The 14,689-nt window shown below is 33.1% G+C and overlaps 1 protein-coding gene across 2 annotated transcripts in view; it reads left to right on the top strand.

Moving 5' to 3' along the window:
- MS3_00004756 (uncharacterized protein) overlaps positions 1-14,689 on the top strand; it is a 143,105-nt gene that overhangs the window by 32,001 nt on the left and 96,415 nt on the right. Inside the window, exons 4-5 of one of the 2 annotated variants that reach the window (XM_051212722.1) lie at positions 104-402; positions 1,697-1,785. In XM_051212722.1, coding sequence (XP_051073386.1) covers positions 104-402; positions 1,697-1,785 — 388 coding nt within the window. Of the gene's footprint in view, positions 1-103; positions 403-1,696; positions 2,374-14,689 lie in introns of those variants that run through there. The other variant, XM_051212724.1, reaches the window with a different exon arrangement.

Here is a 14,689-nt window from a genome sequence, read left to right on the forward strand (position 1 = left end):
CAATGATAATAACGCTACTCAAAAATTAACTAGCGATATAAAATCATTTAGAATTTGTTACTACGTTTAGTGTCATAAATTTCTTCTGTTTTCTACCTTTCAGAATTTCATCGTTCGTGTAAACCAACAAAATTCAAGTATGGTACTCACTCGTGTTTGTCCACCAACAACAGCGATACGTTCACTCAATAAAATTAACGGTTATTTACATGCTAAACACAAAGACTACATTGAAGACAACTACAACAAAAATCAACATCAGAATGTTTATTTACCAATCAAACATAATTTGATTGAAATACTTCCTCATGATGGTTATTGTTTGACTGGAGATAAGAAAATGCGTTTAATATTCAAAAGTTTGATACATTTATTAGAATTCTATTTACTTGTTCAAGTAAGGTAAGTCAATAGTGGCATAGGAATTTGTGGAGATTGTAGTATGATTCGATTGAAGTTAGACATTATTACCATTAAATGCCGGCTCAGTGGTCTAGAGGTTACACGTTCGTGCGCGGGACCAGAGGTCCCAGCTGCACACTGCTGAAGAGTCCCGTACTAAGACGAGACGGCCGTCCAGTGCTTTCGGATTTTTAATGGTTGTCTGGCTTAGACTGACTCGTGAATTCAACTGTTAAAGTCAATATTTATTAACACGTCACTAAATTTTTTCGATTGTTTGCTCTGCGATCTGATATCATTTAGGGAGTTATTGTTGTTCTTGGGTGGAACTCCTGATTAATGTGTCTGTCACAGCACACGGAGTTAAATGCACGTCTGTATTACTTACCAATCTGGTCTTGTAATGATCCATCTAGGATTGTAAGACCATGTCATCTGTCTAAGATGATTTGAAGCGCTTTTATCCTTTTTCGTCTAGAAGTGTCTATTACCAGTACAATTGAAGATTTTATTAACATTAAGTTCAAGTGTATAAGCTTTCAGTTAGGTCAGCCCCTGAAATATGTTCATTACAAAGTATATGTGTTAGATAAGATAATCTAGAATTTTTATACTTTTCTCGAGGTTCATGAGTTATGATCTAATTGCATTTCACTCCGCTAGAAGCGATACAAACGGCAGTATTTGAATGAAGTGGATGGTTTTCACCTAATAAAATAAAGCTCACGACTTGTTTGCAAAACTTCAAATATCTATCTATAGCCATATTCATAATGACGTCAAAAGATTCTCCATTCACCCCACTAATTCTCTTGTAAATATGAGGCGACACAGAGTGAAGTACTGCTAAAATTATAAAAAGACAATAAGACTTCAAAATAATAGAATAAACTGGTGAGATAAATGGTTTGTTGCAACAAATATACATTTTTATCAGTTCATAGCCTGTAAAAATGTTTGATAACAACCAAACTACTGAGCATCAACAAGTAGCATAGCATATAACACAAAAATGGAGATTCTCAAATGCGATAAAGTACGCGTCTTGAATTCCACTTATAGCCACAATCCATCTCTTTCATAAAATTTGTATAATTCTTTATCAATAAAAGTCGTAAAAACTCACTTATAAAGTCTACTTGTTCTTACCATTTCTTCAATGGTTAAGGCCATCAACCTACAATTCATTGTGTAAAGGATTTTTAGATTAAATAATTCATCCAATAAAAAGTCCATCCATTCCTTCTGAGTCTTTTACTTACTTCTTTCCTGATTTTCTCACTCTGTTAAAAAGCAATCGTGGATCATTCCTTCGTTTACCATCGGCAATTTGTCAAGCAAAAACTACGCAGGAACTTGACCAAATTAATAAACAGGGGATAAGTAAGTAACATATTTTATACGAATACTTCTGTACCAACGCCAATTTGTACTATTTTATAAATGATATTATTATGTTAATAACAATATAAACTGTTGCTTTATGTCATGTTTAAACATAATTTCTATCTCACTCTTACTCTTTATTACTAAGTGATTGGGAAAATCCAATCTGATGGTTCATTTTGAATCCAAACTAAAAAGTAGATATTCGTTAGCAATGTAATTAATTACCCGAGTCTTTATGCCGAAAAATATCAGATGAATCCTGCATCTATCTGACCAAATGAATAATAGCACAAATGACTTTATTCAGCTATCTAAATGTGTTGTACGCGGTCACTAAACTTAATCTCATTCGAAACAAACATAGCAGTTTAGGTGGCCAAATTGTTTAGGGTTATCTCCTCATAAAAACTTACTTACTTAACCCTGTTACCGCTAGTGGAGGATCATGGGTCGTCCACCAGTATTCTCCATCGAACTCTATCCTGGACAATCCTTTACAGTTGTCTCCAATTGTTTCCAGTCGCTATTCATTCTTTTAATGTCTTTCTCATATTCTCGGCACAGTGCGTTGTTCAGTCTTCCTCTCTTATGTTTCCCTCTAGGATTCCAAGTTAACGCTTGCTTCGTGATACAGTTCGATGATTTCCTCAATGTGTATCCTATCCATTTGCAACGTCTTTCTAATTTCTTCTTCCTCTTCTGGAAGCTGGTTTGTTCTCTTTCATAGTAGACTGATACTAATGGTATCCGGTCAACGGACATTAAGTATATTGCGTAGATAATTGTTTATTAATACTCGTGCATTGCTGATGATGGTTGTAGTAGAAAGGGGAGAGAGCAAGCAGCCATGTCTGACTCCGGCCCTCACCTCGAATGCGTCTGTCTGTAGTCCTGCATGCATTATTTTACAGTGTAGTCCATCGTATGAATTCTGGATTATGATGATTTTCTCAGTTACTCACTCCATAGTGTCGAAGAAGTTTCCACAATGTTTTCTTATCCACACTATTGACTGCTTTCTCACAGTCAATGAAGTTGATGTATAGTGACGATTTCCATTCAATTGATTGTTCAACAATGATCCTTAGTGTTGCGATCTGGTCTGTGCACGACCGACCATCACGAAAACCAGCCTGTTGATCTCGAAGCTGGACGTTTACTGAGTCTTTCATCCGGTTTAGCAACACTGTGTTAGGAAATTTTCCTGGTACTGATAGTAGTATGCTGCCTGTGTAGTACTCGCACTTGCTCAGATCTCCTTTCTTCGGTATCTTGATGAGGTATCCTTCTTTCCAGTCCATGGCACTTGTTCTTCCTCCCAAATCTTCCTGAATAGAACGAGGAACATGTTTGCACTTATTTCTATATCCGACTTCAGTACATCAGCTGATATATTGTCAGGTTTGGCTGCTTTCCCACTCTTGAGTTGTCTGATGACCATCCTGATTTCTTCGATCGTTGGTGGGGTGACATTTGTAGGATAGTTTTCATGTGCTACTTCGATGTCTTATGGATTCAGTGGAGCTGCCCTATTCAAGAGTTAAATTGCTATGTAACATTATTCTTCTATGTATTTCTTCTTTTAGAAATGAAAGTCAGATGTATAAAGGTCAACACTTCACAGTATCGAACTCAACAACCATCCGCCACCCCTTGCAATACATAAAATCGTAGGTATCCTTAACGCATCATTCAGCTAGCAATGTACCGATTACTCTTCGCCGTTAATGATTTGGAGTGATGAAGACATTGTAGTTCAGACGGATACTTTGAGTGATTCTGAGTTCTTTGAGTTAGATAATTCTAGTAGAAACCTTGATTTAAGAGACTTTGTTGTTGTTCAGCATTATATTATAAGTTTCAAGATTAAACCAGTTGGTTTAGAAAGTGTAACATTACTAAAATACTGATTAACTTACAATTTCGCAGTGGATTTGTGGGAATACGTGACTGTTCTTGATTATATGTGTTCTAAATCAATACTAGCAACTTCATAAATTCACCATTATGACATAGATTCATAGTAGTCAGTATACGATAATGTCTCTTCAGGCGTTCTTTTAGGACGCAGTTTTCATATTAATCAAACTAACTTACTGTGATTATTTTTTGAAATGTCAAACTCATAGATTTTTTAAATGTAAGCTGTCATGAGTTTAAAACAAATAGTTAACGTGTTTAGTTTCCATTTCTTCATCCTGTCATATCTACCAATTGAATCAGCGAAGATCAGTAATGATGACTCAGCTTAATTCAGAGATACCATGCTGTCAAATTGTATAATTACTAAGCAACATCAAAATTTCAACGTCTATTAGTTTAAATAGTATGTAACTTATCAAAAATGGTTTGAATTATCCCTCTGTTGATATTCTTGACTGAATTTAGATCAGTCTTTGTTGGCACATGTACCCTCTACCCGAAATCTCATCATATAGTTTTATCCGGAACAGATGGACTATAACGATTAAAGTTAAGTCCGGAATATCAGCAATCGCATTATTTAAACTGTTCTTTGTAATAGTGGTACAAATATCACATCTATTGCACAAATGCTCGGATATTTGTATACATTAGCCCTCTAAACAACACATCGTTTAAAGCGAAAAGTATTATTTTCTATTCCCAGTGTAAACGTCATCACATGCAATCGATGGGTCCCTAATAAGGTGAAACGTGCATCATAAATCTTATCACTAACCACAAGCCGTATATTCTATATAAAACAAGTAATTTGTGCAGTAAATACACGAACTGAGATCATGAAACTGTCTTTGATATTTTAAGTACATCAATGTCATTCACTTCAAAATACCCCCCTCACTATTTATGGTAATACATATGTGTCATCTCCGCCTCCGTTGTTCCGAATATCCGTGGAAGTTATCTTGAGTCGCGTTGTTCATCTGAGTCCTTTCAATGTTATACAGTTGTAACTCACCCTCATTATTATCACCATCATCACCTAATTAAGGCTAGATGTAATTCTGTATAATGCATAAATATCCACAAAAATAGAGAGAGATACATTTTCACTTATGTACAGTTACAAACTCAGATATTTTGTCATTGTGCGAAATAAATTATTTGGAAATTTGGGACACCATCTGGAATGGATGATTTGAAATCCATTCTTTGTCTAGTTTATGGACAGAAATATGACATAAATGATACATGTTTTTTTGTTCAATATTATAAAATCTCTATAATTCGGTCAAAATATAATGCCCATAAGAATTTACAGGTGGAAATGCTATTATCATTCATAAATTGTTGGCTTTTATCGATTACAGTGAAAATATCAACTTCTGTTTGACCACAGGATCAGATTACTTGTGGGATTTGTATGTATTCATTTCGCAATATGGCAAAGATTTTTACTTTGTAAACGCTTATTGTTTATATATGTAGGTGTATTAAGACCTTATCATCAAGCATAGACATAAGAAAATAGATCATTGAGTTATCTATGTTTCTAAATGCATATTGCACAATCAGATTGAACAATTTAATTTTGTGATAGATATTTGGGTTAAGCTTTAGGATTAAAAGTTAAAAATAGGAGTTAGGGTATTAAATTAGAGTCAGAGTTTTTCATCATAAACTGACATGGGTTGGAATTCAGGAATGCTATTTAGATGAGAGCATAACCATCGTTTTTCAATGGTCAATAAAAGTGCGAATTTTTATGTTCATTTAGTGTGTCAGTGCTGCAAGTATGCGTTTATTTTTACTGGGGACTTTATTTAAATAATCTGAAGGTATCTACATATATTTTCTGTAAACAAGCCACTGCACCGCATCCCAGCTTGGCTGATATCAAAGCAAACGAAATGAAATTTAGAGCTCTAAATTAAAACCTCAGTGAAGATTATGCTTTAGTATGTAGTATCTACTCACTAAATAGACGGAAAAATGATATTGCACACATGTTGAACATTTAGAAGTATGTGCGCAACAAATTCATATGCACGCATCGTATTCCTTATGTAGCCATATGGATGACCGAATTTTGAGCAAACATCCAGGAGGTACTATCTTAAATTTGATCAGTTTGACCTTTATATGTCAGCTAACCTTGAAACTATTAACTATATACCTATATATACATATATACCAGTAGGATATGTTTATTTCACCCACTTTTCCAAACATTCACGGCAAATAAAATCATATTGCGAAAAATTTAGAGTTATGAATGAAACACAATCAAATATTCATATACTGATCATTTTAAAATTGATCCATCTGTCTTTCTGTATCCATATTCGATGATCGAACTTCGACGTGTATGTTTATATGTCCCTAACAAGTTTATTTACATTGATATATTTATTATGTCACAGATCATAAACATATAGTCGATGTAAGTGGTTCTGTATAAATCTTTCATAATTTGAAGATGTTTTTCATTACAAACCTACATCCGATAAAGAAATATTGGATTACAGGCTACATCAGACAGATATTTTGTTCTAGTATTAAACTTATCAACAATGCATACACTTCAGGGCATATGGGACTGAAGACAATACAGTCACCCTGACGAGTTGGTATCGAATGATCCATTTACAATATAGAATGATCTACACAACCACTCTTATGAGTAAATTGGAGATCAGTTTCTGGATTTCTAGTCGGAAGTCATGATTTATGAAGTTACTCACATGAGAATCAAAGTATTTGAACACATATGGGGCCCGATCATGACACTATATCACCATTGATATTTTACTTCCTAAAAGACTTGCACCATTGGATCATGGGTGTGTACAATTGAGAATTTCCAAATTCAAACTGAACAATTTTTGAGTGCTTTATGGTTTTCATTGGTTTCTAGAGTAATATAATTTGATCAAAACGTAAAGTAATTTCAAATTAGGCAAAACAAGCTCTTTAAAAGATAAGCTTTAATGAAATCTGCTTTCTTCCAGTTTCCAGTTTCATATATTATGAGAGAGCCCTTTTCATCTCACCGAACAATATTGTCATTATTTTTAGATTTAAGGTCAAATTACCTCGACGTTATTTTAATTCATATATTAACTATATTTTTTGACACTCAATAGCAGTCAAATCTAAAAAGGTTTGTTTTGATTTATTTAGGCCTTCAATAGTTAGGTGAATCTACACCAGCTAAATTCCAGTCTCATTTGAGATAATGAAGCGGTATATTTCGCTAAACAGTCTTAAACAGAATGAAAGGCACCTCCTGAATTTTATTGCTAAAGATTTTCAAAATATATTGATTTCTTTGTAACGAACACGATGATACTGAAGGTCATTTAGGTTTTAAACACTATTGCATTGATTCGTTTTGTTTTTCAATTAGTGAACCTGTCTGACAAACACCATAGTAATGATACTAATAATAATAATTAATCTACTGAGATGATTCATCCGTGACAGTAAAAATAACATTTACTACAATAAAGAAAAAAGATATACAGAACAAGAGAACAATTAAGAGAGTAACTAGATTCACTTTTTCTATTAACTAGTTCGTCGATTATTTTTTGCATTTGACATGTCTATTTTGACAGATCCAAAAAATGATGCTGATATTTAATGTGTTCAATGATAAATCAATATTCGATATGATTAAGGAGATGACAAATACGACTAGAACAAGAGTAACATTTTGTTATCTCAGTAAAATAAATAAAGCTGTCTGGCATCTCTCTGTTAAATTAATAACATTTATGTGTATTTATTATTTGTTGCGAAAATTATTCTAAATTGTTTGGATTCTACAAAATGAACAGGTGATATTTTAAAAGATGATCTTCTCAAAATTAGAGATCAGATGAAAAGGCATTGTAAACTGGGAGTTACTAGGAACGTTGTTTCACCCTATTATAGGACACTAACTAACCTAAATATGACAAAATATAGAACCTTGAAGTGTCTTTTGAAGAGTATCGCACCTTTAAGACACTCAGTGGAAATCTAATATTTCACAGTGTAACTATCATTCAATATCATCAGTGTACAACTGTTTCGTCATTCGAAAATGGTTAATTCTAATGGTCTTTGATTATCACTAGGACTGTGGAATCCATTTCATAGTTAATCATCATTGCGCATACTATTATTACCAATCAGTACGGTTTTGATGATTAGTTTAACTGATCCTATATGAAGTACCTCATATACATGACTAAGAAATGTCAAACCTGAATGAAATAATTATCCAGTACCTTCTAGTTTTAAATTATTTCCAAGTGGTTGATTAAAAGCTAACTTCCAAACGATCAGTCTTGACAGACTTTTAGCCCGAATTAATTAAATTTTTAAAAATAACAACCCATAAAACATTTATCAGATAATGCACATCACTTAACTATAGACAAGATCATTGTTTATAGATAAATTATTTATTACATTTCTATTTGATTTAGTAAAACAAATTAGATACTATTTACCACCTGCAGATCAAACATAAATCAATAATTTGCAAAATCTAAAAAACACATTAAAATCAGAAATGAAGCAGTCGCCCTTCGAACAATTTTCTTTTGGAAAACACATAGTTCCTCTAATAAATGGTAGTCTGTAATATTCAGTACGAGGTCGTGGCTCATTGGCCTAAAGGTTAGGCGAAGTTCCTGGGTTCGATTCCCGCATGTGAGGTAGCAGATGGACGCTATTGAGGAGTTCCATACCAGGACGAAACAGCTGTCTAGTACTCCGAGGTTCCCGATTGTAATTTAACTCAGACCAGTTCGTGATTTCAGTGGAAGTCTATAATATATATGCAGGTGATATTCGTTACGGATTGAAATTATCTGAGCAACCATTGGAAAACAGTGAGGTTTGAACAGACGTAACCACTTAGTATGGTATGAGCTTCCTCAGGAGTATCTGCTCCAATTCTCAATAGAAATTGGATCTAGAACTGTAAGCGATTAAACTTTTGACCACAGAAATTAAACTCGATTGCCTTCATTTCCAAATACAACTAGTTCACCATATTTCGAAGCCATTACTGATGGCATTGAGTGTTAGAATTCTTCACTTATAGTGAAAAAGTATCGTTTTTGTTACGAGTACATACTTTTTTAAATCGTTGATCGTGTGTATTAGTCATACTTCTTGTTACTGTATTAATTTAGCTGTTATGGAATGAGTTATAGTTGCAAACGGAATCATTATTTCAAACAATAGTACTTTACAAACTTAGAAACATAAAACCCTTTTGTGACATAGTAATCTGATCAAATCAAGAACTGGACAGTGATTTTTTTTCAGTAATGGTACGGTGAAACGATTCCATGATCAACTGGTCGAGCACTAAACAGATCAAACGTAGTGGCTATGTATGCAGTTTTTCACTCTGCTTAAAGTTCACTTTCCCTTGTGAAAACTAGTGATAATATCCGATTATCCTAACAAAATAGATGGAAGTAAAATGTGGTCTCCAAATTCTATGGTTCCAAGTTGAACAGCCCATCTCTGAAGCTACTAATTGAGTTAATGAGTTTGAATCGGTTAACTTTAGAGTTTGGTTTTATCTTTGTACCGCTAACCTATTATCTAGTGTTTAATGAACATTGGTGACATTTCTAATTAGATTAATATATTTGTAATATCCCAATGAGTAGAAAAATTAAATTTCCTGACGTTTCGTGACTCTTGCGTTGTTCCTTGGTACTATTTAAACTTGGATTAATTTTGATTTGGTTATTTATTCTCCGAAGAAGTGACTTACACTGAGTCACGAAACGTCAGAAAATTTAATTTCTCTACTCATTGGGATATTACAAATATAATAATTTATTTGTAACAATCTACCCAATGTTCAATTTATTCGAAATTATCAAAACAAACCTTGGTAATAATACCTATTTTCTAATTAAGAACCAGGTATTCGATTCTGTATGTAATTATTTTATTCAACTAGTTCAGTTTAATTTTAATAATATCGTCAATGATTATAACATATTTACTCTTTCTCAAAACATATTTTTAGATACAGCTAAGTATGGATTGAAAAATATCCATCCACTTACATTTCAAGTATGAACCCACTAGGTGATTTTAAATACATACTATTCAATAAATAATGAGAAATAAGGTCAATTCGATTAGTTCTGAATCTTCTTACTTAACATAAAATCAATTTTACTGAACTAGAGATAAACTGTTTTAAATCAAGTATTTCACATCAACCAAGTAGATTCTTCTATATAGTGAACTTGATATCAACCTTTCAATATCATGCAAAATAATAATCAAGGAAGTAAGATCTATTCAAGCTTTCAATTTTTAAAGCTTCAAATTTAATTTATGTCTTTAAAAAGATATCCCCAGTCCAGTTATGTAGTTTTATGAGTTGCACTTCAAAACTTAGCATATTCTTTTTATCATCATCTGAAGTTTTCTACTTTTATCGTGTCAGCCAGCTGGTATGTTTTCTTTGTTGTGATTGCATAGTCTGGAATGTTAATTATGTATTTCGGAAACTCAATCTCTGTTCTCTTTTCCTCGATATGTTCTCTCAAATAAATGGGTAGTCAATTTACATTATTTGATCACCGAGTAGTAACGGATACCTTGTTAGTGGTGCTGATCGAATACTACCACTCAAGTTTCAAGGTCGCCACTAGCCTAAGTAACTCGATATCACATGTAGTATGTCAGGTGTTTGGTGTTAGTCGGCGGGATACTCTGAACCCAGGTTTCATCTTAATTGGTACTCGTCAACAAGGCGTGCTTGCACTCTTCATAGAACTAACGCTTCCTTTTATAATTCGAGTCTGAATCACTGTAATTTACAGTCCGAGAAGTTTCTGCAATTTTACGGATAGCCAGTACCATAAGCAACTTTTACAAATCCTTTTGTTGATTTCACACGATCCCTAATAAATTACGACCGAATGATATATTTGGTAGGACAATTTGAATCCACTTATTTTATGGATTTCTTACAACTTTGTCAATTTTTAAAGTCAAAAACTAAGTAGTAATCGATGTTTTGTTTTTCTGGTCGTTGACGTGTACATTAAATTGATGAGATAGTAATTTATGGTCGACCTTTGAGCGACGCTAAGATGGCCTTGAAAATGTTCACCTACCTACTAGAGTTAAATAAGGGTTATAAAGCAGTTTGAAGAATAAGGATTAAAATTTACAGTTGATGGTTGGAGTTAAGAATTAGATTTATAGTTTTCATCAGGAACTGATATCAACTCTAATACCAAAACGCTATTTAGCCAAGTGAATGACTGAAGTTCGTGCCAAAATCTAAGTCGTGTTATTCTAAATCTGATTGGTTCGTCCGTAAATTATAGTCTCGCCATTAAATTCTATAGATCTCATTGAAATACGATCACTAGTTTAAGTGAATTGGTATTGTAGTAGAATTTGTTAGTTATCAAGCTGTTGAAGGGTGCGGATAATGAGGGAAAGATGTTTTCTTTAATTTGACCCATACTGTCAATCAATAACTGTTGGATGAGCGATTGAGTTTCCGCCATAAACTAGTCATTCTTCTATTTCGGGAAACCGTAGGCAAGCAGGTATATAACCAGACAATGAGAAGGAGAAGAAAGCGCGTAGATGAAGATTTATTTTACAATTATTTACATACTGATCCAAGTCACATTGATTAGAGGTTTAAATTCTTAAATAATTTCAACTAAGTTTAATTCATCGTGGATATTGTGGTTAGGGTGAAGTAGTGTAATCATTAATGATGGCTGAATTACTGACACATATTTTTTGGATACTAATGGCAACAGAATTAGTCTAGTAGAAGCTCATGGCCTAAATAATATGCTTTCTAACGCTTATCAATAACGTTTGTCTACAATTTCCATGAAAATGTACCTTACTCTGGGACATGATAAAAATTAATATCAGAAAGATTGTCAGTAGTTGAATAAACTATATGTAAATTATAAATTCATTTGTGATCCTGTTACAATCATTTTTAAATCAAAAGAAAAGAAAAAAAGTTGTGAGAAATAACTTTCTGAATAAGATAAAACAAATTCTGGCATAGTATTAACTGATTTAAAGCAAATTAATTGAGCATATGTTATCATCTTCAAATCAACACGCAAACACTATTTAGTTAATTTCGAAAAAAGAAAGTGTGATAATATATGTTAATTAATATGAAACTGAGAATTTAACTAACTTATATATTGAATTATTTGAGAAATAAAATTACATTTGTCTGTATAAATTCTTGTTTGATGAATACATTGATTAAATTGGTAACACTGAAAAATTGGATGATAGAGACTTACTTACTTACGCCTGTTACTTCCAATGGAACATAGACCGCCGACCAGTATTCTCTAACCTACTCTATCCTGGGCCTTCCATTCCAGTTCTCTCCAATTTTTGTTAATTTTTTTTCATATCTGTCTCCATTTTTCGACATAATGTGTTCTTTGGTCATCCTCTTTTCCTTTGGCCTTGTGGATTCCAAGTGAGGGCTTGCCTCATGACATAGTTGGGTGCTTTTTTCAATGTGTCTCCTATCCACTTCCAGAGCTTCTTCCCGGTTTTTTCCTCCGCTAGGATCTGGTTTGTTCTCTCCCACATTAGGTTGTTGCTGATAGTGTCCGGCCAACGGAACCGAAGTAGTTTGCGTAAACAGTTATTAATAAACACTTGTATCTTCTGGATGATGGCTTTCGTAGTTCTCCAGGTTTCCGCCCCATACAGTAGAACTGTCTTGACATTTGTATTGAAAATTCTGACCTTGGTGTTGGATTATAGAGAGAGTTGGAAATTAAGAAAATTCTCATTTTGTTTAAGTTTCGAACTATTGTAGTTTATCATAATTTTAAGATATATTGGTCTCGCTCATATTCTAACGTGAAGTCTATGGAAGGGTGGTATGAGTTAAAGGTGTGTAAGATATCCTCTAATTCAATATTATCATCATAAACAAAAAAATATGTTGTCCATGTGTTCAAAAAGGAATAGAAAGTTAGAATATTTTCGGTGTTAATAAAAGATTTCCATGTAAAGAAGTTGTAAACGAATAGTCATAAATGAAATCCTGTAAATAAAACATAGTGTATAGAAATAACTTTCACATCTCAGGAAATGCACGGAATACAGTGGACAGTTTGAATACAACTAGACGATTTGGATTTTGCATATGATCTAGCTCTTTTACTCCATACACACTAACAAATATAAGTGAAGACAACTAGTGTAGCAACAGCCTCTGCAGCAGTAGACCTCAACATACACAAGAGAAAATGCAAGATCGTGAAATGTAATACAACGAGCACAAACCTAATCACATATGGTGGATAAGTTCTGGAAGATGTGGAGACCTTCACGTACCTGGACAGTACCACTGATACATAAGAAGGATCTGATGAAGATGAGAAGGCACAGATTGGCAAAGTAAAGGCAGCACTCCTACAATTAAAGAACATGTGGAACTTACAACAACTGTCGGCCAACTTCAAAGTCAGAATCTTCAATACAAACGTCAATATAGTTCTGTCGTAAGTAGCTGAAACTTGGGGAATTGCTACAACCATCATCAAAAAGGTATAAGTGTTTATTAATAGTTACCTACGCAAGATACTCCAGAATCATTGGCTAGACACCTATTGTAACAGCAAATAAACCAGATTTCAATTGAAGAGGAAATGAATATTTGACTCTGCAGGTGGATGGGAAACACTTTGCAAAAATCGTTAAATTGTATAACAAATCAATCCCTAACTTGTAATTTTCAAAGGAAGAGGAAAAACTGCTGGCTCTAGAATACACTGTGTTTCGAATCGGAGGTAAATATCAAAACGACCAAAATGACTTACGAATAACTGGAATGGAGAGTTCAGGACAGAGAAGGCTGGAGATTCCTGGTTTTTGGTCTATGCTCCATAAGAGTTAACGAGCGTAAGTCAATAAACAATTATAGAAATGCATAGAAATATTGTAACATTAGTCAAGTGAACCTTTTCTTCCTATGATTCAAACTTTTCAGTTGTACATATAATTATGTACATAATGTTTTATCAATTGTACATCAATTGCGATGTTTAGGCAAAAACAAACTTCACTTCTGATACCACCTTTTAGTGCAAACCACTAGTTTAGTGATGGTTAAAACCGCTTGTAGAATAAACTTAATTTTCATCGACTAACAATTTGAAAATTATCAGCAGAATTCCGTTTCTTATTTCTCAAAGTACCTTTATTGAGATAATTTATTGTAGTGAATTTTTGATGACTGAAAATCTAGACACAAACATTTATGCATCAGCACAATAAATAAATGTATCATAAATTGTGTTGATTTATTTATTCTATTAAACAAAATGAAACAAATTTAACAAGTATACCAAATAACTTGGCAATAGATAGAAAATTTTACTTAAATTTACTATAGTACTATTACTATGGTAGTACTATAGTACTGCTCGTACGTAAGACATAGTTGAAATCAGATGTAGGTAATTAAGCTTTTGGTAATGTTGTATTTATTTGAACCGAATCGTATAATCGTAAACATTTCATTTTTTTTCCCACCATTAATGATGATGTTGTACAGAAAGGCCGATTAAAACTTGGCAACTAAGTCATTCATCTGAAAGACATAAATTATTCCTTCTGATTCACGAATCATCATTTCTCATACAACTGGTATCGATTTTCATATATTTTTAAAGAAGGACTACATTAGTTGTATTTTTTTAAATTTTATTTTACTAAGTCTAATTGCTAGGACTGATCTAAAATAATTATAGTTGCGCAATCACAAGTTTTTCTAAAAAAAATAGTTATCAGATGATTGATTATGAAGTTTATTCTTCAGTTTGAGTGGATATGATATTTTGAGTGAATTTTTGCTGAAAGAAAACTATTCATCTCCCTATAATTCAATTCTCAATGGTTCTTCTATTTATATCTGTTC

Source organism: Schistosoma haematobium, chromosome 1, assembly GCF_000699445.3.
Source record: "Schistosoma haematobium chromosome 1, whole genome shotgun sequence".
Lineage (NCBI taxonomy): Eukaryota > Metazoa > Platyhelminthes > Trematoda > Strigeidida > Schistosomatidae > Schistosoma > Schistosoma haematobium.